The 25591-nt window shown below is 40.5% G+C and overlaps 2 protein-coding genes and 1 long non-coding RNA gene across 26 annotated transcripts in view; 1 reads left to right on the top strand and 2 right to left on the bottom strand.

Annotated features, from left to right (window-relative positions):
• Positions 1 to 3643, bottom strand: part of MFF (mitochondrial fission factor) — a 32026-nt gene extending 28383 nt beyond the window's left edge. For 7 of the 24 annotated variants that reach the window (XM_035006963.1, XM_035006981.1, XM_035006976.1 and 4 more), the window contains exons 1-2: positions 3474 to 3642; positions 76 to 187 (exon numbers count right to left, since the gene is read on the bottom strand). The gene's annotated coding sequence lies outside the window, so the exon portion shown is untranslated. The other 17 variants (XM_035006980.1, XM_035006979.1, XM_035006969.1 and 14 more) reach the window with 11 other exon arrangements.
• A 131-nt stretch (positions 3644 to 3774) lies between these two features.
• Positions 3775 to 25591, top strand: part of LOC118011979 — a 62928-nt gene continuing 41111 nt past the window's right edge. The window contains exons 1-4 of the long non-coding RNA XR_004679581.1: positions 3775 to 3871; positions 13973 to 14053; positions 15329 to 15470; positions 23844 to 24067. This is a non-coding gene — a long non-coding RNA (uncharacterized LOC118011979). The remainder of the gene's footprint in view (positions 3872 to 13972; positions 14054 to 15328; positions 15471 to 23843; positions 24068 to 25591) is intronic.
• COL4A3 (collagen type IV alpha 3 chain) overlaps positions 10890 to 25591 on the bottom strand; it is a 128297-nt gene continuing 113595 nt past the window's right edge. Inside the window, exons 42-52 of the mRNA XM_035006985.1 lie at positions 23863 to 24048; positions 23087 to 23217; positions 20422 to 20494; positions 18089 to 18160; positions 17876 to 18001; positions 16960 to 17058; positions 14655 to 14867; positions 13844 to 14021; positions 13379 to 13493; positions 11821 to 11993; positions 10890 to 11027 (exon numbers count right to left, since the gene is read on the bottom strand). Coding sequence (XP_034862876.1) covers positions 10943 to 11027; positions 11821 to 11993; positions 13379 to 13493; positions 13844 to 14021; positions 14655 to 14867; positions 16960 to 17058; positions 17876 to 18001; positions 18089 to 18160; positions 20422 to 20494; positions 23087 to 23217; positions 23863 to 24048 — 1451 coding nt within the window. The 3' untranslated portion in view covers positions 10890 to 10942. The remainder of the gene's footprint in view (positions 11028 to 11820; positions 11994 to 13378; positions 13494 to 13843; positions 14022 to 14654; positions 14868 to 16959; positions 17059 to 17875; positions 18002 to 18088; positions 18161 to 20421; positions 20495 to 23086; positions 23218 to 23862; positions 24049 to 25591) is intronic.

Genomic DNA, 25591 nt, shown 5'->3' on the forward strand with positions numbered 1-25591 from the left:
TTTATTTTAAGGATCTGGCATGCAGATGGTTTAAAGACTAAGAAAATAGATTCAAAAGACAAAATTTTTACTCACAAATGTGTACCAACTACAGCTTGCTATTTGGCACTATCTGCTTCTGTGCTTCATATTAAATCCTTTAACTCGCTTCAATGTGCCTGTGCTGGATTTAGAGCCACTTTTGTCCCTAGGGGAGAAAAATAGGAGCTCATTGAAAACCTACATGATACCAACATTAGGGATTCATTGCTGGAAATCCTCTACATGGTAAGTCACCAAAGATACACAACCTTATATTAAGAAACCAATACAACACAGAAAAAATTAACAAGCTTACCACCCATTTTAGTCCCACGGACAGGGCCCTACAATCATTCATTAGTTAATGCAAGATAAGATAAAGAACTGTCATCATTTCTGATTTGAATTTAGAAAGATGTGACAGATGAAAAATATTTAAGTTTGAAAGAATCTTAATACTTATGTGTATATAGATATATATTAAGGAGGAAAAAATGCATTTTGGCTAAATTTTCATTCAGCTATTTTCATGCAATACTTGATTTAATTTCCTATTTATTTCATTCACAACTTTCAGTCAGTATTTGATTTTGAACCAGTAATATATGCACATGGTACAAAGCACACAAGAACATTCAGAGAAAACACAGTGTCCCACCAGACCCTATCCTATAACCACCTAGGTCCCCACAGGCAATCTCTATTATAATTTTTGTGCATCTTTCTAGAGGAGAAACTCTTCCAATACTTGTGTGTAGATGAAGCACAATAAAAGCTTATATTCAGATATGATATTAAAAAGAGGTATCTCAAAATAATCATAGTCTTGGGACATTATAAATTGAAGTTTTATAATAAACAAAGGACACAAATAACCAGAACACTATCTCCCTGAAATGTGCTGTTCTCCCCACTCCATTTACTGCATTTCAGTCATATTGACTTCCCACCAATACATCATCCCATGAGGTCAAAATTTCATTAGTTTCATTCTATAGCAACATCTTATGAGAATCTGTCAGCCTGTAAAATATCACAGAATTAGATCATAAAGATAGATGCTGAAAAGACAACCTCTAGAAAAAGCCAAATTTTCCTGTAGCCTATTTGAGCTACTTAAATTTAAAAAGTAAACAGAGGGGCGCCTGGGTGGCTCAGTCATTAAGCATCTGCCTACCGCTCAGGTCATGATCCCAGGGTCCTGGGATCGAGCCCCACATCCGGCTCCCTGCTCGGCGGGAAGCCTGCTTCTCCCTCTCCCACTCCTCCTGCTTGTGTTCCCTCTCTCGCTCGCTCTCTGTCAAATAAATAATAAAAATAAAAAAATAAAATAAAAATAGAACTTTTCTAAGATATAACACTGTACTGTCCTAATTAGATCAGAATCTATCTTTTTTCCTCCCTCATTAGACTGTAGCATTTTTGGTATTATCTTTTGGCAATACATAAAATAAACTTCTCATTTGGAGTTAAGATATTAACTCCAGGGGTTCTGTCATTAGAATCTATTAGCCAGCCAGTACACGATTCTCCGTCATATAATTAAGGAGACAAAATCTCTCTCAGAATCACAGATGATTTTAGACCTCTAATCTCTAAGCCTACAAATTCCCAAATACCAGTAATTTACCAATTTTATAGTTTTTTCCACATTCCCACAGTGCATTTACTCTCAACCTACATTTAAGTTTTTCTTTAACTCAACTTTTAAACATCTTAAATGTATTTTATTTTTTTACTGCCTTAAACCATACATATATAAATACATGTAACCAAAACATAACTAAAAGAAAAAAATCCTCATCCATATACTATTTAGAATCAAGTCAAATTCCACTCCTGGAAAGTGTCCCAAATTTGGGACAAATGATTCAAGCTTGACTTTCTTATTTTCTATATTAGAACACTGGAACCCAGAGAAATCGCCCAGGAAGTCGCAGAAACAACTTGGGTCAAATTGATTGTGGTTGCAAAGATTTATATAATTCTCCAATTATTAAAAAAAAAAAAAAAAAAGTCCGGTTCTTTATCACTTATTGTGTGGACCTAGTTCAAGGTTTTTATATAGGTCACCCTGTTTCTGTTCTCTTTTCAAGCAACTATACTTTAAAAATAGGTGCATTAGCAAATCAGGTTGTAGTAATGCAGGATTAATTGTAGTTTGGAAAGAAAAGCCACCAGAAACTTGAAAAAAAAACCCCCACAAATCCACAAATTTTAAAACAAGCTTATGAATCCACAGAAAACAAGTTTCAACAGCAGAAGGGAGGAAAGCAACTGCTAAACTTTGTAATCCTGAAACGAGGCAGCCCTATGGGACAGGAAGGGATAGAACACACAATTTCCTTATGGAAAGAACAGCTAAACCAATTCCCAAGCGTTTGAAACCAAAAAGATAGCAGGTCCTACACATAATTTAATTACACGGGGAGAAGACTACGAAGTATAACGAAGTCGTCCTAATTCTTTCCAAATCCATTTTCCTGAGGGCTTTTCCTCTGGGATCTCATTAGCCGACGAAACGGACACAGAAACAAATGCTTTCAATCTAGGGAGAGAAAGCATTTAAGGTCCTTCGGGTCAGGTCTCTCGGTGGATGGGAGCCTTGAATACGACGGGCTCCACACTGCGGAACGAGGGCTGCGGGGCGTTTCTTATCTGCCGCAGTGAAGAGCGGTCACCACGTGGAAGGGGTACTCATGCCTACAGAGCGCCCCTGGCTCTAACGCCGTAGGACGCGGCCCGGGGTGTTCTTGCACCATCCAAGGGGCCTCGTCCTGCCGGTGAAGGTCGGAGGCTCGGCGGAACCCGCGCCCGAGCTTTCCTCCCCCGGCTTCCCGGCTCCTGGAAGGAAATCGAGGAGCAACTAACTCCCAGCGTCCACACCTGCGAGCAAGCGCGCTTACAGACCCACCCGACCCGGGGCCTCCGCCGCCGACCGGCTTCCAGCACCGCCTTCCTTTCCGAGCACACGTATCTCCCACAAAGCAAAAAAAAAAAAAAAAGAAGAAGAAAACAAAACAAAAAACTACTTGTCAAGCCGGCTGGCGTCTGGTCCAAGGTCGTTCTGAAAGGGGCCAGAGCCTCGGCCGGGAAGGATGAGGGGAAACCCCCAGCAAAGCTCCGCGTTCAAGCTCTCAGGACGCCCCCAGTGTCCCCCCCCTCCCCCAGACTGTCCCAATGAGACCCCGACCTAGAAAGGTGGGGGCAGGTTAGCCCCAAAACGTTCGCAGGAGCGTGTGCTGCTCTCCTCAGAGACCGAGGAGGCGGCAAGGTCCTGAGGAGGAGGAAAGGCCAGAGCCCGGAGGTCGGGACTCGCGGGGACACCATGGACCGGCCGCGGCCACCGCGGGTCCCTCCGTCGGCCGGACGGTCACGGCCGCGGCGATAGGCCCGAGGCCGGCTCGGGCCGCGGGTCGCGGGTCCCGGGTCGGGAAGGCATCAGCACTCACCCCTGGGCCCGCTGGAGGGTCCGCGGCGAGGGCCGCCGCCCGCCGGCTCCCGGGGCGTTCGGCTGGGCGCTCCTAGAGGCGGTTGGCCGAGCGCACTGCGGCGCCGGGGCAAAGCAGCGGCCGGAGCGGCCCAAAGCGGGCCGGCGGAGACGCGAGAACGGCCGGGGCTGGCCCTTGCCAGGAGCCGTAGCTGAGGCGGGTTCCTGGTCATGTGACGCAGGGAAGGGCGGATGTGAGGCTCACGCACAGGAGCGGGGGCAGTGCGACGGCCATAGGGGGACATATTTGTTGAGGGCAAAGCGCGCCAACCGGAGGCAACAACCCTTCTGTGGTTTGAGTTTGGTTCACGCTTGAACTTAACTAGAGTTCGTGATCTGTAAGACCCACGTGTTTACAAGGTAAACCTTCGATAGCCAGTTAAAACGACTATTTTCAGGACTTTTGCATCAAAATCTCTGTGGCGTGAGGCCTAATACTCTGAATATTTCACCAGCTCTGCAGGTGATACTCCAAATTTGATTACTGGTCGAGCCCTCTAATTATTAGATGTCTTCTTGACAGTGACCGCTGCCCTGACTGGCTTCACTAATCCCTCACTATGAGAATGCTGGAAAAGGAGAAGTTCGGTTTGACAGTAGCTAGCAGCCTTGTTTGGCTTCGGGAGAGCCCTCTCTGGATCTAACCAGCTAACTAACTTCCCGTGGGAAACTCGGTGCTATGCTCCCCAACATTGGGACAGACTGAAGCCAAATCGCGGGGTATTTTGTATGCCTGAATTTTAGCAGTCGAACAAGGACATTCACATGAGTAGGTACCTCTCTAGAATCTAGAGGTATTCCAGAGCGGTTACCATTCTTCAAAATAATTTGGGAAGCACTTTGAGAATTATGTTCTCGGGTCCCTTCTTAATAGTGGCAAACCATTCTTCTGTGAGAATAGATAGATTTTAGGAATGCTGCGTCATTCCAAACCAACCTTTTGGGGGAGGATAGAAAGACCAAGCTGGGTAAGCCATCCATAACCAAGACTTGTGGAAATGAGCGCCCTGCTGCCTCCCACACCCTTCCACTTCTCAATTACTTGCAGTTTGAGTTTTACTCCTGCCCCCTCCGCACACGAAAAACGTTTTGAACAAATGAAGGTTGTGAACCAGTTGCCAGATCCAGTCTTCTCCTTTAATTCTGATCACCCTTAATCTTCCTGAATCATTTGGTTCTGTTAAAGGAGTCAGTGTGGTACATGAAACCACCAAACATTGGTAGATTCTCAACGGAAGAAAAAAAAAAAAAAGGCTTTTTCTCTCCCTTACCTGGAAACTCTGCCCCCTTGTTTTTTGTGATACAGCTTCATGCTGGGTCTTCCATCATTAATGTGGACATTTCCTGTTTAGGATTCAATCCATCACTGACTATCTTTGCACCCATAACTGCCTCAAATCTTTTGTGGGGAAAAGGTGGCATATAAATCGAAATAAATTAGCACATACATTTCGTCTCATCCTCTTGCACTAGTTCTAGCCAATTCTTCATAAGTGCCCCTCTAGAGTTTTAATCCTAACAGGGTTTCAAACTCAATTTTCTCCTTCTTCCCAGTCCAGATACCTTCTCTTGATTTTTTTTTTTCAGTTAATGGCAAGATTATTTTCCAATCATCAAGTTTCAAAATTCTGAAGTCTCATTCACTGTCTCTCAAGCCCCCATCCTCAATGCCAACTGCCCACTTTCTCTGTCTGTTCTGTTCCCACTGCTAAATCACTACCCATCATCTGGGCTGATAACCTTTTAATTGGCCTCCCGAGCTCCAATCATTTTTCTCCTCCAATTGTTACCAGAGGTTGAATCCACAAAGAACCTAGTTTTAAAAATTGTGAAATCCCAAATTTGAAGCCCCAGGTTTAAAAGAAATTGATGATTTATAGTTCTCTACAATTCAGAAGTCCATAACAGCAATCCAGTAATTTTTAAAAACACTTGAAATTATGAAATAGCCTGGCAAGGGCAGTATATAAAATACCGGGTCTTCTAGGTTACTGTTTATATGATCATTCTACTCTTGTCAGAATCTTCACTGCTCTTATACCGGCCAATGAAATACAAGTTCAACCTGGTATTTGAAACTCTAGCTAATATGGCCCTAACTCCTACAATGCCAGTTTATTTACCACTGTGTATGTGTAGGCACATGTGATGTTTACATATACAGAGAATACATATATTCCATATATTCCTATCAATTCCATGTATGTTCTTATACTCTATATATTCCTTTTTTTTTTTTAAGATTTTATTTATTTATTTGAGAGAGAGAATGAGATAGAGAGAGAGCATGAGAGGGGGGAGGGTCAGAGAGAGAAGCAGACTCCCTGCTGAGCAGGGAGCCCGACGTGGGACTCGATCCCGGGACTCCAGGATCATGACCTGAGCCAAAGGCAGTCGCTTAACCAACTGAGCCACCCAGGCACCCTACTCTATATATTCTTGACCATTAATTATTCTCTGAGATTGCTTCGTGCTTTCCTAACTACTTACCCTTATCCATAATATTCCTGCTACCTGGAATGCCATCCTGCTTCTGGCCTCCTCCTGCTTCTTGAAATCCTAACTGCCCTAAAAGGACCACCTAAAAATTTCTTCTTTCATAATTATTTCCTGAGGCCTCCAACTTTTGAATCACTATTTGTCATCTCTTACAGCACTTATTCTGTCCAGTGTTATAATTAATCTATGTATTTGCCTTATTTTCTGCCACCAGATTAAGTTCTATGTTAGAGACCAAGGTCTATGTCTTACTCATCTGGATGTCTTCTGTGGAGCCAAATATCTTGAGCATGCTGTAGGTCTTGGGTATAAAGTGATGAGACCTACTTCCTGGTTTGGCTGATAAACCCAATTCCAAAGCAGTAGTTTAAAAAGGTTTTGAGCAATGTCAGCATTTTTAGAAAAACTATAGAGTCTACAAACACCTGGAGAGGGTCATATTTTATCTGGATGTTTAGATTTAGCCTGGTTATTCAAAATCAGTTACTTTTTCCTCTGTGTTTGGTTGTTTCTCAGTTTCCAGTAGGCAGAGCTGGAAATAGGATGAGGTGAACTAGGCAGTGTTAGGGCTCTGCAAGTCCCCCATCAGTAGGTTGCTAAGAATCCATTAGAGACTGATCACAATTTTTCCTTCCAAACAGACTTGCAAGTAGAGAGAGAGAGAGATCACAAATACAATGTTCATCCCTCTACTTGCCAGCAGTAAAAATATGTTCATTTAAAGGTATTAACACATTTTTTTGGCTCAAAATGTTTTCAATGTAGATTTTTTGGCCCAATTATTAAAATATTTCTAATATATTTGAGCAACAATCTTCTTTGTCTTCTTAGAACTATTACCCAAGATCACTGTTCAGTTTCTTCCTTTGATAATCTTGATTGGCATTTAACACAGCCTGAAAGTTCCTTACTTACAAAATTTCTTATTTTGTATATTAAAAGCATTCCTCTTTACCATTTTTCTACATTTAAAATTTTATGAATATTTTTCCTTGAATGAGGAATATTTATATTATAAATGGGAAACATTTATCAAAATGTATGACCCATAATTTCTGTAATCTATACATTTTCTTACTGATTTGTAAAAATTTCTTAAATACCCTAATAGAAAATGAGCAAAGATGTGATTACGCCCTCCAAAGGAAAACAAAAAACAGGCACTAATACAAAATAGGCAAATACAAATAAAAATAAAAAAGCAAATACTAATTAATTAAAAGAGCAAATACTAATTAAGTGACAAATATGCAGCATCACTGGTAGTGAGCAGACTGTAAATTAAAATGGGATAGGCAAAATTGTAAAAGAACAGCTATATCCAGAATTGGTAAAAGCATATGGAGATGGGTGTTTACATTGTTGATATAGCTGGAAATTCTAACCTTCCTGGAGAACATTTTTTGTTTTTTTAAGATTTTATTTATTTATTTGACAGAGAGAGACACAGCGAGAGAGGGAGCATAAGCAGGGAGAGTGGGTGAGGGAGAAGCAGGCTTCCCGCCCAGCAGGAAGCCCAATGCAGGGCTCGATCCCAGGACCCTGGGATCATGACCTGAGCCGAAGGCAGCCGCTTAACGACTGAGCCACCCAGGCGCCCCTGGAGAACATTTTTATATGTATACCAAAGACCTAAGATCCTGTGAGTCCTTTGATTCTATAATTTTCCTTCTAGAGATTGATCCTGAGGAAATAACTGGAAAATGTTAAATGAAATGTGTACAGTATTTCCATAATAAAACTAAATTAAGTGTCCATCAATTGGGGGATTCACTGACTTATGTTGTAAATCCATGCAGTGGACTATGGTGTAAATAATGATTAGTTCTTGTCTATTGATGTGAAAAAATATCCATAGAGTATTAAGTTAAAAAAAAACTGGTTACAACCAGCATGTTTTTATTCTATTTTTGTTCAAAAACATATTTATAGGGAAAAACTCTGGAAGGGCATATACCTTAATTATTTTGGGTGAGGGTGACTGGTTAGATCATGGCAATTTTTATATTCTTCATAACTTTTGTATTGTCTATTGTTTTTACAGTGAACATTTATTTTTACAATTCAAAAAAATTATTTCTACTTTGAAAAAAATAAGACCAGAAATAATTTTTTCAATTTTATTTTTAGACAATACAATAAAATAATTTTAGCTATAATTACAGAAATATTAGTCCATTACAATATTGTAATGTTGTCAGGATATAATATAAAATATTCAATATATTTTAAATATATTTCATTTGGTTATAGAGTAAACATTAAATTAAGTTTAGTTGCAGTAAGTTACATTTGCTGCATAGTAAGTCTTTGTAAGTTAAATTAGCAATAAAATTCAAATTCAGCATTATTGTAATACTTTTATAAATAAGTTAATAATGTTTACCTTGCAAAAAGAGAGACTGCTGAGAAATCCATTATTTTAGTACACTGTGAAATTCAAAAGTTGAAGCCCCATTTAGAAAAGAAACAAGTTATTTACATTTTATCTACAAAGTTAAGTCTTCATAACATTGTAAGCTACTCATAGGCATCTGGAAAGTAATGCATGAGAGCTGTGTTTTAAGGCTCAGTCTCAAAGGTATTACTGAGCAACTGTTAATATGGCTTCACTGGAATGTAAGGCTTTAGCATCACCTGGCTTCCTCAGAAGTTAAACACTGCTAAGAGGGCAAGAGAACACGGAGGCTTGGATAAGCAGAGGCCAGTAATTAGGCATTAGCACCAATCTAGGGCTTTTACGTATTAGTAAAATTAGACGATCTTAGGGTTGTTTGTGATTTGGGACTTTAAAGCGAGGCACAGATGGAGTAGTTATGGCCAGCTGTACCTCATAACTGCCTGTAGAATCGTTTCTTGGCTGTTTACCTACAGCACTTTGTTCTTAATTTTGAGTGTGTCGGAAATGACGTCTAGGGCTTGTGAAAATGCAGATTTCTGGGCTTTACCCCTAGAGTTTCTGAATCTGTAGGTCTGAGGTCAGCCCTAAAATTTGCATTTGTAGCAAGTTCCCAGAGGCTGCAGATGCAGCTGGTCCAGGGACCACACTTTGAGAACTATTGTCCTATAGAGGGTTTGTGGCCATCAGTTAGCCCCTATATGCCATTATGGTACAACTGGGACAGGAGGATATTTTTAGAGCAAAAAAGTCTTAGTATCAGGTGAGTCTAAGTAAATAAGCTAAGTAGAATGCCCTTTATAATGTTTAAATGTAAAAATGGCTTGAGAGCAGTCACCTGAGCAGTGAAGGGTGGGAACCGAGGTCACAGTCTGTGCTGTCCTCTGGGGTCCCACCTTCACCTTCATTTACAGAGCAACTGAGACTGAAGCAATAACCTGAATTTAAATATCAGCACCACCAACGCCACCTGGGTGGATCAGGAAGCATCTTCAGAGCTTTGCCTCAGGATACCTGGCCTCTGAGATCCATCAAATAGCGCTACCATCAAGTTCAAGTGGTTCTTAGTGTCTTGCAGATCTATGTTTTCTTAACGTTGTTCCTATTTTGGCTTCCGTGATGCCTAAGAGAAGCTAGATGTCCTGGGCTTTCCCTGGGCAGAGATCTTTTTGTAAACCTTTATTGAGGCCTACTGAATGATGATGATGGAATATAAGAACAGTGACAAAGGAAGAAAAGGGGGGGGAAAGCCAGCTCAGATAATGTGGGAGTCTTAACAGCAACAGTGAGTTAGTTACCTTTTCTGGGATATCAGATCAGAAACATTAGTCTCTTTTTCTCCCTCTTCCTATCTGTAATTTAGCACAGTGCCTGGGGCATGGCTTGGTGCTAAATGAAATGCTTGTTCAGTTGAATTAAGTAACCTTGGGAATGTATCAACACACTGAAAAGCAAGTCTTAAGTCTTATATCTGCAAAGCTATACAATTTGTGCATTAAGATTTTTACAGGACTCTTTCAACATGGTTGGTGAGACTATGTAATATAAAACACATAATTTTTTACAAAAGAATTAGAGAAGTAGTCAGGGAATAAATCTGGAAATACCCATGTTACACGGAATATGAATGGATCACAACAAAGGAAAAATATTTTGAGCCTGATTAGGCAGCAAATGTCTTAAGTTTTCTCAACATTTATAGGGATGGGGATAAAGTACATATCTAATAAGTAGTATCCTTGTTATTTGGGTAGGTGAACTGGTTAAAAAAAAAAAAGATACATTTCAGAGTATGTGTGTAACATCATCCTATTAAAATTAATTCACTAAGGGTAAAAATTTGAATGCAAGCAGGTTACATTGCTGCGGTGAAATGAATTCAATGGACAAACAAAAAATCTTTCTAAAAATATGAACAAAACCATTCAGGGAAACCCTCTCTTGGCCTTAGTCTTGGGTACACCTGAAAGAGCCCTAGAATAACCATGAACCTTAGTTCAGTTCTGGTTTCCTCAGGCTTTAGTTTACTGAACAGGTCTGAAAGTCCAGTCCAGTTAACGAGGCGCCATTACTCCACCTGACCCCGTCTCCATCCAGTCTCAGGGGCTAAAGGGGGTGGTGGCACAATCTAAACCCCATTTAGCCTCTCTGAGTTTCAAAGACTGGAATAGAAGGGGCAAATCTTGGGCATCCAGTGACCAAATAGCTCTTAACTTGTAGCATGAGACTTTATACAATTGCCATTGAGATCATGCAATGGATACAAGTGGCATAGGATTTCAGTGGTATTTTTTGAAAAGTCTGCTGCCTTGCCCTAGGAAACTTCACAAGAGCACAGATTTAGATACCAGGATGGCAGAACTGACTTAAAAGAAATGCTTTGTTGTGTGGGGAAACAAATAGAAACTTTGTACCAAGTCATCACAGAACCATATTGTTTGGTTAGAGAAAAATACCTAAATAAATGTATATTCTGCATCATTACTTGGTTATTTAGGATGAAAAATAACAGTTCTGTTTTTCTTTTGATTTCTTCATTGTCTTCTCTTCATGCACACCCGGCAGCGACTTATTATCTTTTCTAACTCCCCAGCTTTCACAGTTGATGGAATAGGTTTTCTGAAATAAAAGCAAAAACGCAAACAAAAAAATCTCATCAATGTATAGATAAAGACGGAATACTTGCTGGGTTTGAGATTTATTAATAAATATTGTAGCTCATCTACGGGGTGCCTGGGTGGCTCAGTCGGTTAAGCGTCTGCCTTCGGCTCTGGTCATGATCACAGGGTCCTGGGATTGAGCCCCACCCACATGGGGCTCCCTGCTTAGTGGGGAGTCTGCTTCTCCCTCTGCCCCTCCCCCTGCTTGTGCTCTTTCTCTCTCTCTGAAATAAATTAATAAAATCTTAAAAAATACTGTAGCTCATCTAAGCTTTATTATAGGAGGCATATTTCTGAAAGGTATATATGTCAACATTTTATAATTTAGTTGTATTTCAGCAGCAGTGAGGAAAACATAGGCTGTGATGCAAACTTGCAGATTCTCTATTTTGTAATAAAAACCACGCTTACCCTTTAAATAGTCTGTATTACTCACAAGTCTTGCCGTACAGTAAATTAAGAGCAGCAGATCATTTCGTGGTTTCAGTCAGTAACTTGCTCTAAGTTCATATACAAATGTTAAATATATTTGGTGGGTGGCAAAAATCACATTTTTGGCTCTTTATTGGTGTAATAGTACAAACCCATGGCTACTTGTTGACTGTAGAACACTTGTAAACAGGGTTTTGTTGGCACGGGGAGCTCTTTTAAATGTGCGTTCATCAACACACAGGTAATGAAAATCTAACATGGCAACCTCTGAATAGTTCTGCAACTGAGTCATCAGATTAAACTTGCCTTTGAATAGTTACCTGAACATTCTTTGGGGGTTTAATGAAGCCAACCAGAAACTGTAGGAATTTGAATAGTAGTTGCACACTCCTCTTCCATGACATTCTATAAATGGACTGGCTCGGAATTCTTCCAGGCAGGAGCCAGGGGAGGCCAGTGCTTGCCCAGCGCCCTCAGAACCCGCACTTGTGAACTATTACGATAAAAATATCTGGATAAGAATTCTGTGCATGGTGTTCAAGTTTTCCATGCTCTACTTTTTTTTTTTTTGTAATAGTAAGAAAAAAAAATAGTATGAAATAAACTTCTTATGCTTCTTTACCCAGATCTGCTAATACTCCAGGTACTTTCCAAGTTGAGGATTAGTCATCAAAAAGAAAGGAAAAGCTATTTCTTCTGCCTGAAATGCTCCTTTTCCTCAGTCAGCTAGCTCGTTCTCATAGTTCAGGGGTCTGCTTAAATATAACCTCCAGGAGGCTTTCCTTGACCTTGTCCCTTTCACAGTCTCCTGTTTCCTTCAGAGTAGCGATCACCATCTGAATTCATTACCATTATGGTTATTTTGTCTTCTTGCTTGTTGTCTACCTTCACCACTAAGATATAAGTTCCATGACCAGCAGGAACTTTGGTTCATTGTTGGTGTTCTTCTTAGTGCTTAGAACAGTCATGGCACATGGTAGGTGTTCAATAAATACTTGTTGAATTAATGGTTGAATGAATGGATGTCTGTGAGTAAAGAAGGGGGAATAATGTGTCATAACTGATGCTATACAAAATATGAATAACCACCAACCACATATGTGTGGCTATCAGAATCATTGATGGTCAGTCCATAGATTTTTTCATTTAGCACTTAACATCTGGGGCATCTTTCTTTAAAAGGCTTTTTCTCTTAGCCCCCATCTTCATATGAATGTCAAAGGGGCATAGTGTAAGGCAAAAAGAGTTTGGAGCAGACAGACTCAGGTTCAAACCCTAGCTTTACCACTTCCTAGTTGTGAGACCCTGGGGTCTTCATTTTTATTTACGAAACTGTAGAAGACAGGAACTACCTCCAGGGCTTCCATTAGAGTTATGGAACAACCATAACTCTTCCATAAGAGTTATGGAACACCTATATAAAGCAGCTGCCGCATTAAAAAAAAAAAAAAAGGCATTCTATTACTAATATGGCATTACTCATCACCTAAATGTCTTATTTAGAATTTGTGGGTAGAGTCATTTTTTTTAAATGCTCCATTATTTACAAAAAACCAACTTACTTAAAAGAGCAGCAGGTCATTTCGTGGTTTCAGTCAGTAACTTGCTCTAAGTTCATATACAAATGTTAAATATATTTGGTGGGTGGCAAAAATCACATTTTTGGCTCTTTATTGGTGTAATAGTACAAACCCATGGCTACTTGTTGACTGTAGAACACTTGTAAACAGGGTTTCCAGATTTTAAAGCAAATGTCCATGGAATATTGTGCACATTAATGTCAGGCAGCATCATTCTTGGGGGCCACATTTCACCCAGTCCAATGTAAGGTTCTAAGGGTAATCTTTACTGTGAATTTGCTGTTCCTTTCCTCCTTACCATGATAAACGAAAATCCTTTCCAGAGAGAAATCCAGCCATTGGGACATGAGGGAATGTCAGTGGTTTGGCTGTGAATGGCTATGGCATTCGTAGGACCTTCACAGACAGTGCATCTGTAACGTGAAATACAGAATATGGCAGCTGGGGCATCTGGGTGGCTCAGCTGGTTAAGTGTCTGACTATTGGTTTTGGCTCAGTTCATGATCTCAGGGTTGGGAGATCGAGCCCCGCGTCAGGGTCCGAGCTCAGCATGCAATTTTTGTCTCTCCCTCTGCCCCTCCCCCACTCACACACTCTCTCTCTCTCTCTCTCTCTCTCAAATAAATAAATAAAATCTTAAAAAAAAAAAAAAAGAATATGGCAGCATCACCACTTTCTGCACCGTGATGTGCTGCCTTACGTTCCGTTACAAATGAAACGATTCACCTGGTCCCATCACAAAACTAAGGGATTAGATCTTTACCTGCTAATATAAGGCTCCAGGGCCCTGCCAGTAATTGGAGCCATGTCCATCGGCATCAGAGCTGGAGTTGACAGCCAGTATGAATAATCATTTCGAGATGCAAAATTACATACATCATTGATGTTACAGAACAAGAATGGCATTGTGGTAAACCGCTGCAGACAGCTGCCGAGAGTTCCTAATGAAACATCAGACTGAGTATCACTTTCAGTAAGTTAAAATTATTTTGAGCATCATTACTAGGTAGAGGCTAATTAAAACAACCTATGGCAAGAATAAGACAACCCAAAAGTTATTTGCAGAATGTGTTATTAAAAAGTTTTTATGATGATAGAAATCAAAGATCCAATAAAAGCAAACAAATTCTCCTTCTCCTCCCACCCCCTTAATACTCCAGGTGACCTTTTCTAATCAGTTTAGCACTTGCGGACTAGTCGAGGTCAGTTGGGAAAATGTCTTTGTTTCAAAGTATTCCCAGTTCTTCATATATATATATAATAGCTAATAACTAAGCTTCAGAAAAGATGCTGCTTTTAAGATTAAAAAGTAAACAGATGATTTAAGTGATTGAAAATTGTTTGCATTGAAGAGGATGAGCTAGACTGACATTCATTAGCTAGGCTCCTTCCAGAGCTGTACATTCCAGAATGAAAATTAGACATTAGGCCAATGTTGTTTTATTTACTCTCTTTAAAAAGTGCTGTAAGGTACTCAGCCTTGTTCACACTTGAGAGAGAAGTACCCCCATGCTATAAAAGTTGACAATCAGTATGTGGAACAAAATGACTGAAAAGTAGGACTGGGACATTACCCAGGTCTTGTCCATGGGCTTGTTCATTTCCTTGTACAAAAAGAAGAGAAAACCCGCTATAGAGTGGCTCTGTCCCTTCTGGACAGGAGGGAATCGCTGTGGTCTGACTATGCCTGGTGAAGATAAAGCCTCTCATCATTGTTGCAGTTACACGTGGTCCAATGTGTCCAGGTTTCCCCTTCAAGCCTGGCAGTCCATCTGATCCAGGTGGTCCTTTAAAAACACATTATACGTGTTGTGATACAAACAAAACCTCAAACTTCATTTTCCCAAAGTACTAATTTCAATGTTTATGTATATTTGTGGAGCCCCACTTTAAGGGGTCCTAAAGGAGAGTGGCTTACAAAATGGCCAAACAATATTAAATGTTGACTAGTTTATCGCACAATGCCTCTTCTTATAAATATCTGTGTATATTGTATGATGAATTTTTGAGATCAGGATGCCTTTCCCCAGGATTTGTTAAAGCCCCAAGATTCTATATTTTTCCGTCTACCCATCATTCCTATCTTTTCCGGGATCTTGGCTTATTCTTTGAAATTAAAAATTAGGTCATACCTAAATTCACCAAAGTCTCATGTCTTACTTGAGTCATCCAAAATTGTATGTTTTTAATATCAGATAGAGAAGATACACCTTCTTCACTTTTCCCCATATCTACCCTCACTCCCAAGGGGCTGTAACTGGCCACAAGCAAAAGATGCCTCCAGATCTCTGCACAGGAATTGTGATTAGAGGAGCAGGACAGGACCTGGTGGTGAGCTGCCATGCAGGTATGCATGATCAACGATCTTCTGCATTTCTGAGAGAGGCCAGGTGAGGCGTTTGTGGCATCAGGACTAATTCTGTCTACTTGCGAATGATTCTCAACACAATTTGTATTGTAGGACCCTCACTCTCGCGAGGGCCCCATTCTGAAACTTGGTCAATAAAGTTTTTAATTAGTAGAATTAATTAGTAGAATTACTAATAAAAGCTTTACATTTTCCCACTTTGGAAAACACATTTTAAGGAAAGTTGAATGATTAAGCGTGCTCTAAAGTGCACTCATGACAATACTAAATCATGAGTGATTATGCAATTAATATCATAATTAATATTATTAGCATTGTATTTGAATTTTTAAAGATTTAAGTCTCTAGTCTTTACAGTTTTATTATAGTGGATATGGTCATATGTCAATAAATTGGAAAATTGCATTTAGAATTTTTTTTATTTAACAAAATCAGCATTTCTAAAAAATAAGTTTTGGATATGTGGGTATTTTCTAGAAAGTGCTTTTGAAACTTCTGCAGAAGGTAGATTTTGATCCAGGTATATCAAATTGACATATATAGCTTATGTTCAGACTAAATTTTTTTTTACAGGAGAGCAAATCTACACCTTTATTTTTCAGTAAGTTAAATCCTTGGGGGGTACAGCATCACACGGATTCTGTGGTCAGTGGCTTTAGCAGGATGGTTGCTTTGGAATTTGGCAGAAGCAGGAGCATGAGTTACTTTTCCCCAGGTTACTCTGGTTTTGTTCAGTTTGCCACCAGGTCACTGTGTTGTTCTTTGCTTTGTACACATAAGCAAGCACATCTCTTGCCTAAATAGAATTTAGTTTCATCTCCAGCATAAACACCTTCAATTTTAAGAAGAGCTGTGTGCTTCCTCTGGTTCTGGACACCCTGTGTATAGCCAGCAAAAATGGCCTTCGACCATAGCCTTCTAGACATATTTGTCATTTTCGGCATCCTGTTCCCAGCAGGCCCCACATATTTGCCCCCGAAGTTCAGCACCCTTACCTCCACCCTAAAATATTTAAGAGGACCTTTTTCATTGTAACACATGAGCTGTTCAGTCATTCAATATTCACAAATGGCATAGCATAGTTCAAAGATGGCTTTCCTAGATAAAGCTACAAAGTTGCTCTTCTATTCACATCAAGATAATATTTTTTCGAACTCTGTACTTATGTGCCACTCCTATAAGTAGATATTATTAAATAAGTACTCCTATAAATAATTAAAAACAGTACTGACCTTTCCAAATATAGAATTCATGCTTTATTAGGTCTACTTGTCCCCAGGCTAAAAATTTGGAGTACATGTGCCCAGATAAGAGATAGGAAGAATGGTGTATTCCAGTAACTCTTCGTTTTTCATCTTCTTCCAAATGAACATTTTGTTCCTGGCTTTCAACGTGAACAACACAAACTGAAAGACCTAGATGACTCTTAGAGTCATGTATTCAAACAAGACTTCTCTGTATATTGAAACAGCATTCATTCAGTGAAGAGAACAAACCAGCTGTATATTTACCTTGCTCTCCTTTACAACCTTTGTTTCCTTTTTCTCCAATTGGCCCAGGAGTTCCTGGTATTCCATCCTTGCCTGGTTTACCTCTTGGCCCGCAGGGTCCTAGGCAAAAAAACAACACTGTGTTGAATGGTTCATACAAGATAAAACGTAGGGTAGCCAACCATCCCAGTTTCCCTGGGGCTTCCCCAGTTTCAGCAATGGAAGTCCTACAAACTGAGCTGCGGACAAACTGGGACAGTTGGTCATCCAGCTTGTTATACCCTCAAAAACAAACTAGGAACATACGAAATAACAGCAGTTTAAAATTGTGTTGCCATTTTGATTGACGCTGTTCCAGAATTTGCTATGCCCTTGTACTGATCAAAGTAATATCTCTTTTATATCCCAGGTAATTCAGGCAAACTTAAACATAACCATTCTGCTCAGAAGGCTATTACAGTGTGCTAACCCCAAACAGGGGGTTAGTTCAGTTTCCATAAACCAATACTTGGAAAAGATTTCATAAGATTAAGCATACATTTACATTTACTGCTCTTCCAAGTGCTGTACAAAGTGTGAGAAAAGTGTACATACACAGAACTCAGGTTTATTCAGGCAATCATTTCAAAATAGAGCTCTAAGACTGAGAGTGTCAGAGAAGACAGACATAATACTTGAGCTTAATAAAAAACACCTGTAAGTGCCCTAAAGTCTATTTCCTCAAGCTTATACTATACGCAACAGTTTTCAGTAGATTCAAAAGATCTTTTATCTGCTGGTCAAGAGTAAAGTAAGTTCAATCCTAAAACTGATTGTAAAAAACACTGTAACGTGTAACATTTTCTGTGAAGTTGTATTGCTTGCTTCCAAAGCACTTTGCAGGTATTTTAGTTTGACCCCTTCCTAGTAATCCATGTCAATGCTGCCAGTGCCACACCTAGAATTCCTGGTGGCCCTGGTGGCCCAGGTTCTCCTTGCATTCCTGGTCCTCCAGCACGGCCAGGTGGCCCTGGGCTTCCTGGAAGGGAGATGATCTTGACAGTGCCAGGGTCTCCACGTACACCTATTGATATGGACATAAGAGAATGATGACTTCACTGATGAGTTACCTTTTATTCATGAAGAGCAACACTAAGGAAATAATATTTACCGGGTGGTCCTTTTGGCCCAATTTGCCCTGGAGGTCCAGCTGGTCCTAGAAATCCTGGATTACCCTTCTCCCCTTAAAAAAAAAAAAAAAGGTGATTTGATTTCATTTAGAACAATGGGTTCCCTAGCTCTTCAGGTTTATGATCAACCGGAAGAATAGACACTGGAAGTTAGGACTAGAGGTGCTGGGCACTGTGATGCTGGCTACAACTTTTGGCATTTTATTTGGACTCAGTCAGTCATGTTTAATGTCTATTAAAAAATATACTCTAGAAGTTGGCATTAAGATCTTGTAGTTTAGTATAGAAGGAGAAGAATTCCTAAGAGTTCACTTTTTAAGTCCAGAAACCAATTCAATTTAATATTTGACTTAGAGTATGAAGTGACATTAAAACCTCTTTTAGTGCTTATGTCGATTGTTATAGTCATCTGTTTTCTTGGCTTATTACTCTAGATTTACTAAGAGCCTGTTATGTTAGGAACTCTCATGAACACATATAGAATATCTGCTTTCATGTAAACTTTCCAAATGGTACGATTTCTCTCCCAAATAGTCTTTGACAGGAATAAAAGTTTACCAAGAATCACTGATTTGGAGAAATACTCTCTTTTTAAAAATCTTGAAATATTGTAGCTATTACATCTGATCACTTAGAAAGACTTTAATACTAAATATGGTATTCACAGAAGAAGTACAAGGGGTCCCTGGGTGACTCATTCGGTCAAGTGCCTGACTTTGGCTCAGGTCATGATCCTGGGTCCTGGGTCCTGGGACCTAGCCCTGCATCGTCAGGCTCCCCATTCAGTTGGGAGTCTGCTTCTCCCTCTTCCTCTCCCTCTCCCTTCACCCCTCCCCCTGCTTGTGCTCTCTCTCTTTCAAATAAATAAAATATTTTTTAAAAAGCAGAAGAAATACAATAAAATAATTATAGTACCAAAAGTTAACTGGAAACTACACTATCCACTTGGTATCAGAACTTAAGGAAGATGTCCATATTTATATACATCAGAAGAAGCCTAACCATTTTTCCTTTTGGGGATTAAAAATTTACAAATAAAGTACAAACTTGTCAGTAGTGCCAGCTGATAGATGGTGTTATTCTGAAATCTAAGAAAAACTGTAGGTGTTTCATGGGACATATTTCAAAAGAACTGATTTTATGAATCTCCCATCTAAATACCTCTAAATATTTCACCGGAATGTTTTTCTCTAGTGAAGCCTTTATATAATTTTTTTAAAAGATTTTCTTTATTTGAGAGGAGAGAAGGACAGGGGGAGGGGGAGGGGCAGGGAGAAAGGGAGGGGCAGAGGGAGAAGCAGACTCCTGGCTGAGGGCGGAAATGTGAGGCACATCTGGATCCAGGACCCCAAGCCTTTATATAATCTTTCCCAATCTTAGATATTTCTGTTCTGAGAGGTAGGGAGTGACAGGTGGGGCACATTTCTCAGGCTGCCTGCCAGTGTTCACCCTTCCCCACAATGTCTAGTGGGACTCCTCAGAATCAATTGCTTTGATTTATTCTTAACTAACTTGCTCCTTGAAGAGTCAGCAGTTGAAAGCATTGAGAAGGCTCTCTTTGAACTCTATACCTTGTCCTCTCTTGGACCTGGAAAAGGTTTTCCTTTGTGAAAATGTGGCTTTGTTCCCTTTGGCTCCACATTCACTATTTAGCACCTGCATAGTCTATGGTAATAGATTCCCTGCTGACAAAAACAATGCCAGAGGATTTAATCAGTGAAGACAACAAATACAATATTCAAAACCTTATTTAAAGTCATAGCATCCTTATGGAAGACTTGAGAATTATTTTCTGAAACCTGAAGTTTAAATTTATGTGCATGAAAATTTTAAACTTACCCCCCAAATTACAGTTCTCTTCCAATTAAAACATTAATACATGTGCCTAAACAAATATTTAAATCTTCATATAAAAATTTACTCACCCTCCCCCATTCACAGTTGAGTAAATATTCATTTAGATTTTCAGCTTTTTAAAATTATAACACATACACAAGTTAAAATAAGCAAATTCAAAGCAATACTATTGATATTGATGTAGTTCTCCATCCCCAATCCAACATACATCAGTATTCTCAAAGGTAACCACTTTAAACTATTTTTTTTATAGTTTCTATTCTTAAGGTATGGATTTAATTATTAAGACCCCTGGGGTTGGGTGCTGGTGGTCTTCCTTCTTCACTCATAACTGAGGTCCTGTTTGCACCCCAGCTGTCCGTGGTGACTTGAGCTGTTCAGTAAACATTTCCATGCCCTAAAATATAAATCAAAATCATTGTCTTTGCATCCAAAGGGTAGTGCACAAAGACAGTACCTTTCACACCTGGAAATCCATGGAATCCAGGATCACCTCTGAGCCCTGGCAGACCTGGGCTTCCTGGTGCTCCCTGTATTTCAGATAAAAGGGAGCAGAACCAGAGACAAATTTTAAAAATCACAATAGTCACTGCCGTTCTTTTCTTTTTTTTTTTTTTTAAGTGAATAGTATATAATATTATGTTGGGTCAGAATGAGCTGAATTGACCGACATCATTTTTACCTTCCCATCCATCCAATCCCCCTATAGCTCTTCCACCACCTAGACCTCTCCTTAGCATTGTCAATAAAACAGAAGCAAAACCTGTCCTTACCCTCAAGAGGAAACACAACTTCTGGATATTAATGTCTGTTGTATGAGTATTTATTACAATTGAATGTGCTATATCCTAATTGGAACTGCCCAATATTTGGAGATCTTTCAGGAAGAGCAGGCACTGGACTGCCAGAATGAAAATTATAATTTTTCTTTGTAATTTTTGCAAACACAGCAGGGCCAATATTGAATTGTGGCACCCACCATTGTTCTAATTCTAAGCTGGCAGAGTTATAAATTACTCCTGGTCAGAGTGGTAGACAAGTCAAGTGTCTAGGGATTGGGATGAAGGGATTGTCAGGGGAGCTCTGACATGCACTTTTGGCAAGGATACAGTGATCTGACCAGGAGGAGATGCTCCCTCTTTATGAGGCCCACACTAGATGCCCTTGTAGCCATGGAATACTCAAGCAAGCCCACAGGAGAAGGGGGAAGGGAGCAGAGCTTCAGAAAGGAGCTACATGTCAGAATGTAAGTTAAATCTACTATTACACTGTCCATATGAGTTGAGACAGGATACTGTTACTTGGAAACAATGAACTGAAGGTCATTCAAAATGCCAAGAATAGCAAAACTGGCCTCTGAGCCAACTGTCTTTGGAGCAAGAAGACAAAAGAAGGAATAGTCCTAATGCTTGAATACGGTGTTGTGAGGTGAAAAAAGAAGAGAGAGAAAATAGAACCACCTGGTCAAGGACTCTCAGGCTCCTGAGGTCTGGCCTATTCTCCCGAGGCACATGTTACCAGGAAGGAGGGCCTGGTGGCAGGCCCAGCCCTTGGGTAAGGAGGGAGCAGCTCCATGCAAGGAGAGGGTTGTTCAGGGCACAGAGCCAGTTTAGACATCCTTCAGGAAGAATTACCTTTCAAGTGCAAATGTCGAAGCCCAGTGGACTTAAGAGAGATCACATTTCCAAACAATACTTTCCACTGCCCAGTGTCCTTGGAAGGACTTTCCCTGTGATTATAGGATCAGTGTTTGCCACTTTCAAAGAATCATGGAGAACATAAGAGATACCAAAGACTGGGCAAATATTTCATTTAAAAAAAAGTCTTAAAAAGGTAGATTCTGGAAACCAAATACCAAGAGAACTCAAGAGAACATGATTCCTGACACGCCACCATGTTAAAGGACCTCATTGCGCATCACTGATGAAAACACAGAGCGTCTATGACATAACTCTGACTTCCTCATCAGTCTCCCAGAATTTGACGTAAACAGGGGTGTCTGGTGAGAAATTCAGAGAATTTCATAGGCTGGGAGCATAAGCCTAACTGAACACAATGACAACTATAAAAAATAAATGTGAAATTTCTGCACCCCAGTCACAAATAAACAGACAAGAACTAAAAGTAATGGAGGAAACTTAGAAACCATTTATGAGGAAGAGGCAGACAGACAGACACACACACACACACACACGTATACACACAGGCTCTGGCTGACCAGAAGCTCACTGTGTAGTGACAATGTGGTGACATGGGAGCTGAACAGCCCAAGTGGAATTTTAGGTTGGATTATAAAATGATGATGTTCAAGGTGGTGAGACTCTTCCCTCCTTTAACCACTCCATGGGGGAACTGAGTTCTTACTCCCAGGGGGTGCTTGTCTCAGGGGCTGTGTTTTTAAGGGAGATATTGACCAACTAGGATATATTCAGAATAGAGGCAGGGTTGATGAAGGGTTAAACTGAATTTGAAAAACACAGGTATTTATTAGGGGAGAAAAATACTGGAAGGAAGTGGCAGCTATTTACAAACACTGGAAGGTATGTCAACAGGAAAAAGTAAATAGACATTCAGGGGATAGCTCAGATAACTTTGAAAGCATTATTAATAGAGAAAAATTGTGTTGTCCTCTAGAGTGACCCCAAACTCTTAGGTGTTTTTTTAAAGATTCCATTACTGGAATTGTTCAGTGTCTAAACAAGAAAAAGTCAGGAATGACATAGAAAAGAGTCCCCTGGGGCGCCTGGGTGGGTCAGTCGGTTAGGCGTCTGCCCTTGGCTCAGGTCATGATCCCAGGGTCCTGGGATCAAGCCCCGCATCAGGCAGGGACTGCTTCTCCCTCTCCTGCTCCCCCTGCTTGTCAAATAAATAAATAAAATCTTTCTCTGTCAAATAAATAAAATCTTAAAAAAAAAAAAAAGGGTCCCCTACAAATCAAACTTCTAGAGGCCAAATCTGTCCAACTCTTAAGATTCTTTGAACTTTCCGACTCTTCCTTAGGTGCACAGAAGCAACACAAATGGTAATCTTTTTTTTTTTTTTTTTTTTTGCCTCTGGGTACATCTGCTCCTGGCAATTGATGTAGAAGAATATAAGAAGTCAAAATAATTTCCCACACTTACCGGCGGACCCGGTGGCCCCTCGGCTCCTACAGTTCCGGGCAGACCCCTGGGGCCAGGCTCGCCCAGGAGTCCCTTGTCTCCTTTGATGCCTCTTACGCGGCTCCCTGGAGGTCCCGGAGGACCAGTCTCACCTGAATTTACAAAGGGCCTGTCAGTATTGCCTGTCCTGGAGCGTGGCCGGTTCTGTGGGTGATGTTTTTGGATGACAGGCAAACTCTGCACCTGTTGTTACCCCGCACGTTCTTTGTGTTGAGGAGTGTGATGGGCTTGTGGTAAAGACTGAATGAGATAATGCCAGGGAAGCACCTGGCTCAAGGCAGGAACTGTTTCTCCCTCCTGAAGGTCTGTTACAGCAGGATCTGCACCCAGCACAGTCCTCAACACATAGTAGCAACTCCATAAATCTTGGTGATGGGATACATCTCTCTCACTCTTTTAGGCTTGTTACTTTGGTATTTACTAATTTTCCAAAAGCCTCAACACCACCAACAGCTTTGATGAGCACTGGGTGTTATACGGAAGTGTTAAATCAATGTTGTACACCTGAAACTAATATTACATTGTATGTAACTAACTGGAATTAAAATAAAAACAACAAGACCACCACCACCAGCAGCAGTTTGCTGCTTTCTATGCGAGAATGAGAGCGAGTGGGTGGGAGAAGGTGAAGAGCAGAGGGAAAAAGAAGCAACGAGGTCGCACCAGCGGAAGGTTGAAAGCTTCTGTTGTCAAACGCTCTTTTCATTCTTTATCTTAGATAAAAGTAGACCCTCTACCTGGATTTCCTCTGAGGCCTGGTGGGCCTCGATTTCCTTTCTGGCCAGGGATGATCGTGCCAGGAACACCTGGTGGCCCTGGGAGTCCTGTCACGCCAGTGGGTCCCTGTGGCCCCGCATCTCCCACTGCCCCTTTCCTGCCCGGGAGGCCAGGTAAGCCCGGGGCGCCCCTGTCTCCTTTGGCTCCTGCAAAGAAAATGGTTTGGTAAGTTTCTGTAATGCCCTTATACTTGGAGTTACAGTTTAGGGGTAACTCTGGTAATGCAGAGACACTGTGCTTAAAGATTCACAAAATATTTTTTAATAGAGGCTGGTAAAAGAACTATAGGTCTACCAGGAAGTGAGTCGAGGCTTATTTCTGCCTTAGTTCAGTTCTTTGATTTTGGCAAAGTCACCTTACTGTTGTATGTGTCACTTTTCTTATTTTAAAAAATGATGGTTAATACCTGATGTAGCTCAGTCTTTAAAGGTCAAGTGAGATGATATACAGATGGAAAAGTGTAGTGTAAGCTCCAAAGTGTTCTGTAACTATATGCTCCAATTATTATCTGATGAACTTTAATTATAATGCCATTATTTAATCACTGACAATTCAAGAGAGCATTCAGAGCCAAACCTCCCGATACTGATGTGCGCATTTGAAGAAGCACCCAGCTACACCCAAAGGAGCAACAAAATTGAGATCCCTATTCTGTCCGCTGGTTGCTTCTCCCCCCAGAACACAAACACTAGTCTGGAAGGGACAAATGTGGCTGGAGGTTTGGATTTACCAAAGAGGATACCCAAGGGGTCACCACTTAATTACTAGTATTTTTCATCTTGGAGAACCTTCAAGGAAATTGTGCTTTGATGTTCATGAATGGGAAATGTTGTATGAACTGAAAATAATCACTCCCTCCTCTTTCCTATCTCTGGGTTATTCTAGAAATAGTGAATGGCACACTTGTAGGAGACAGACAGGAAGGAGAAGAACGGAAAGTGACGGTGAGGCTCCTAGCACAGGGAAAGGCTTGGGAAGTTATTGTGCAGGAAGACAGAGTGATCAGGGCGCCTGGGTGGCTCAGTCAGTTAAGCATCCACCTTCTGCTCAGGTCATGATCCTAGGGTCCTGGGATCGAGCCAGAGTCAGGCTCCCTGCTCAGCGGGGAGCCTGCTTCTCCCTCTCCTCCCCGCTTCTTCCTCTCCTCCCTGCTTCTCCCTCTCCTCCCTGCTCATGCTCTCTTGCTGTCTCTGCTATCTCTGTCTCTCTCTCTCAAATAAATAAATAAAATCTTAAAAAAAAGAGCAATGATGAGATGAAATGGATGAATATTGAATATCTAGACTTTTTCTATCATGTTCTTTAGCTCTTTTATGCCTATAATTTGTGCTTTTTGAAGACGGGGTGGGGGTAGATGATTTCAGCTCACTTCGAGCTCTGAAATGCTGTATTTGTTCGATAGGGTCTGGCAATGGTCGGAGGCACCAAGATGCAGTCTTAGGTTATATAGTCCATGCCCATGAAGATGCTTCCTTGTTTACAATATGATTTCTTTTTAGCATTTGGGAGAATTAAAACTAATTAAAATGATTCATACCTTCCAAGTCTCAATGAACTTTTCTCCACATTTAGTTATCCTACGGGGATTGAGGTGCATAATCATTTACTTATATAATTAGGCTAGTTGTTATGTTTTTAAGGCCTTTTTACTTAAGGTATGATCATTTTACATCAAATTTTATTTCCAAA

Source organism: Mirounga leonina, unplaced genomic scaffold (assembly GCF_011800145.1).
Source record: "Mirounga leonina isolate KUSES-001 unplaced genomic scaffold, KU_Mleo_1.0 Mir_151, whole genome shotgun sequence".
Classification (NCBI taxonomy): domain Eukaryota; kingdom Metazoa; phylum Chordata; class Mammalia; order Carnivora; family Phocidae; genus Mirounga; species Mirounga leonina.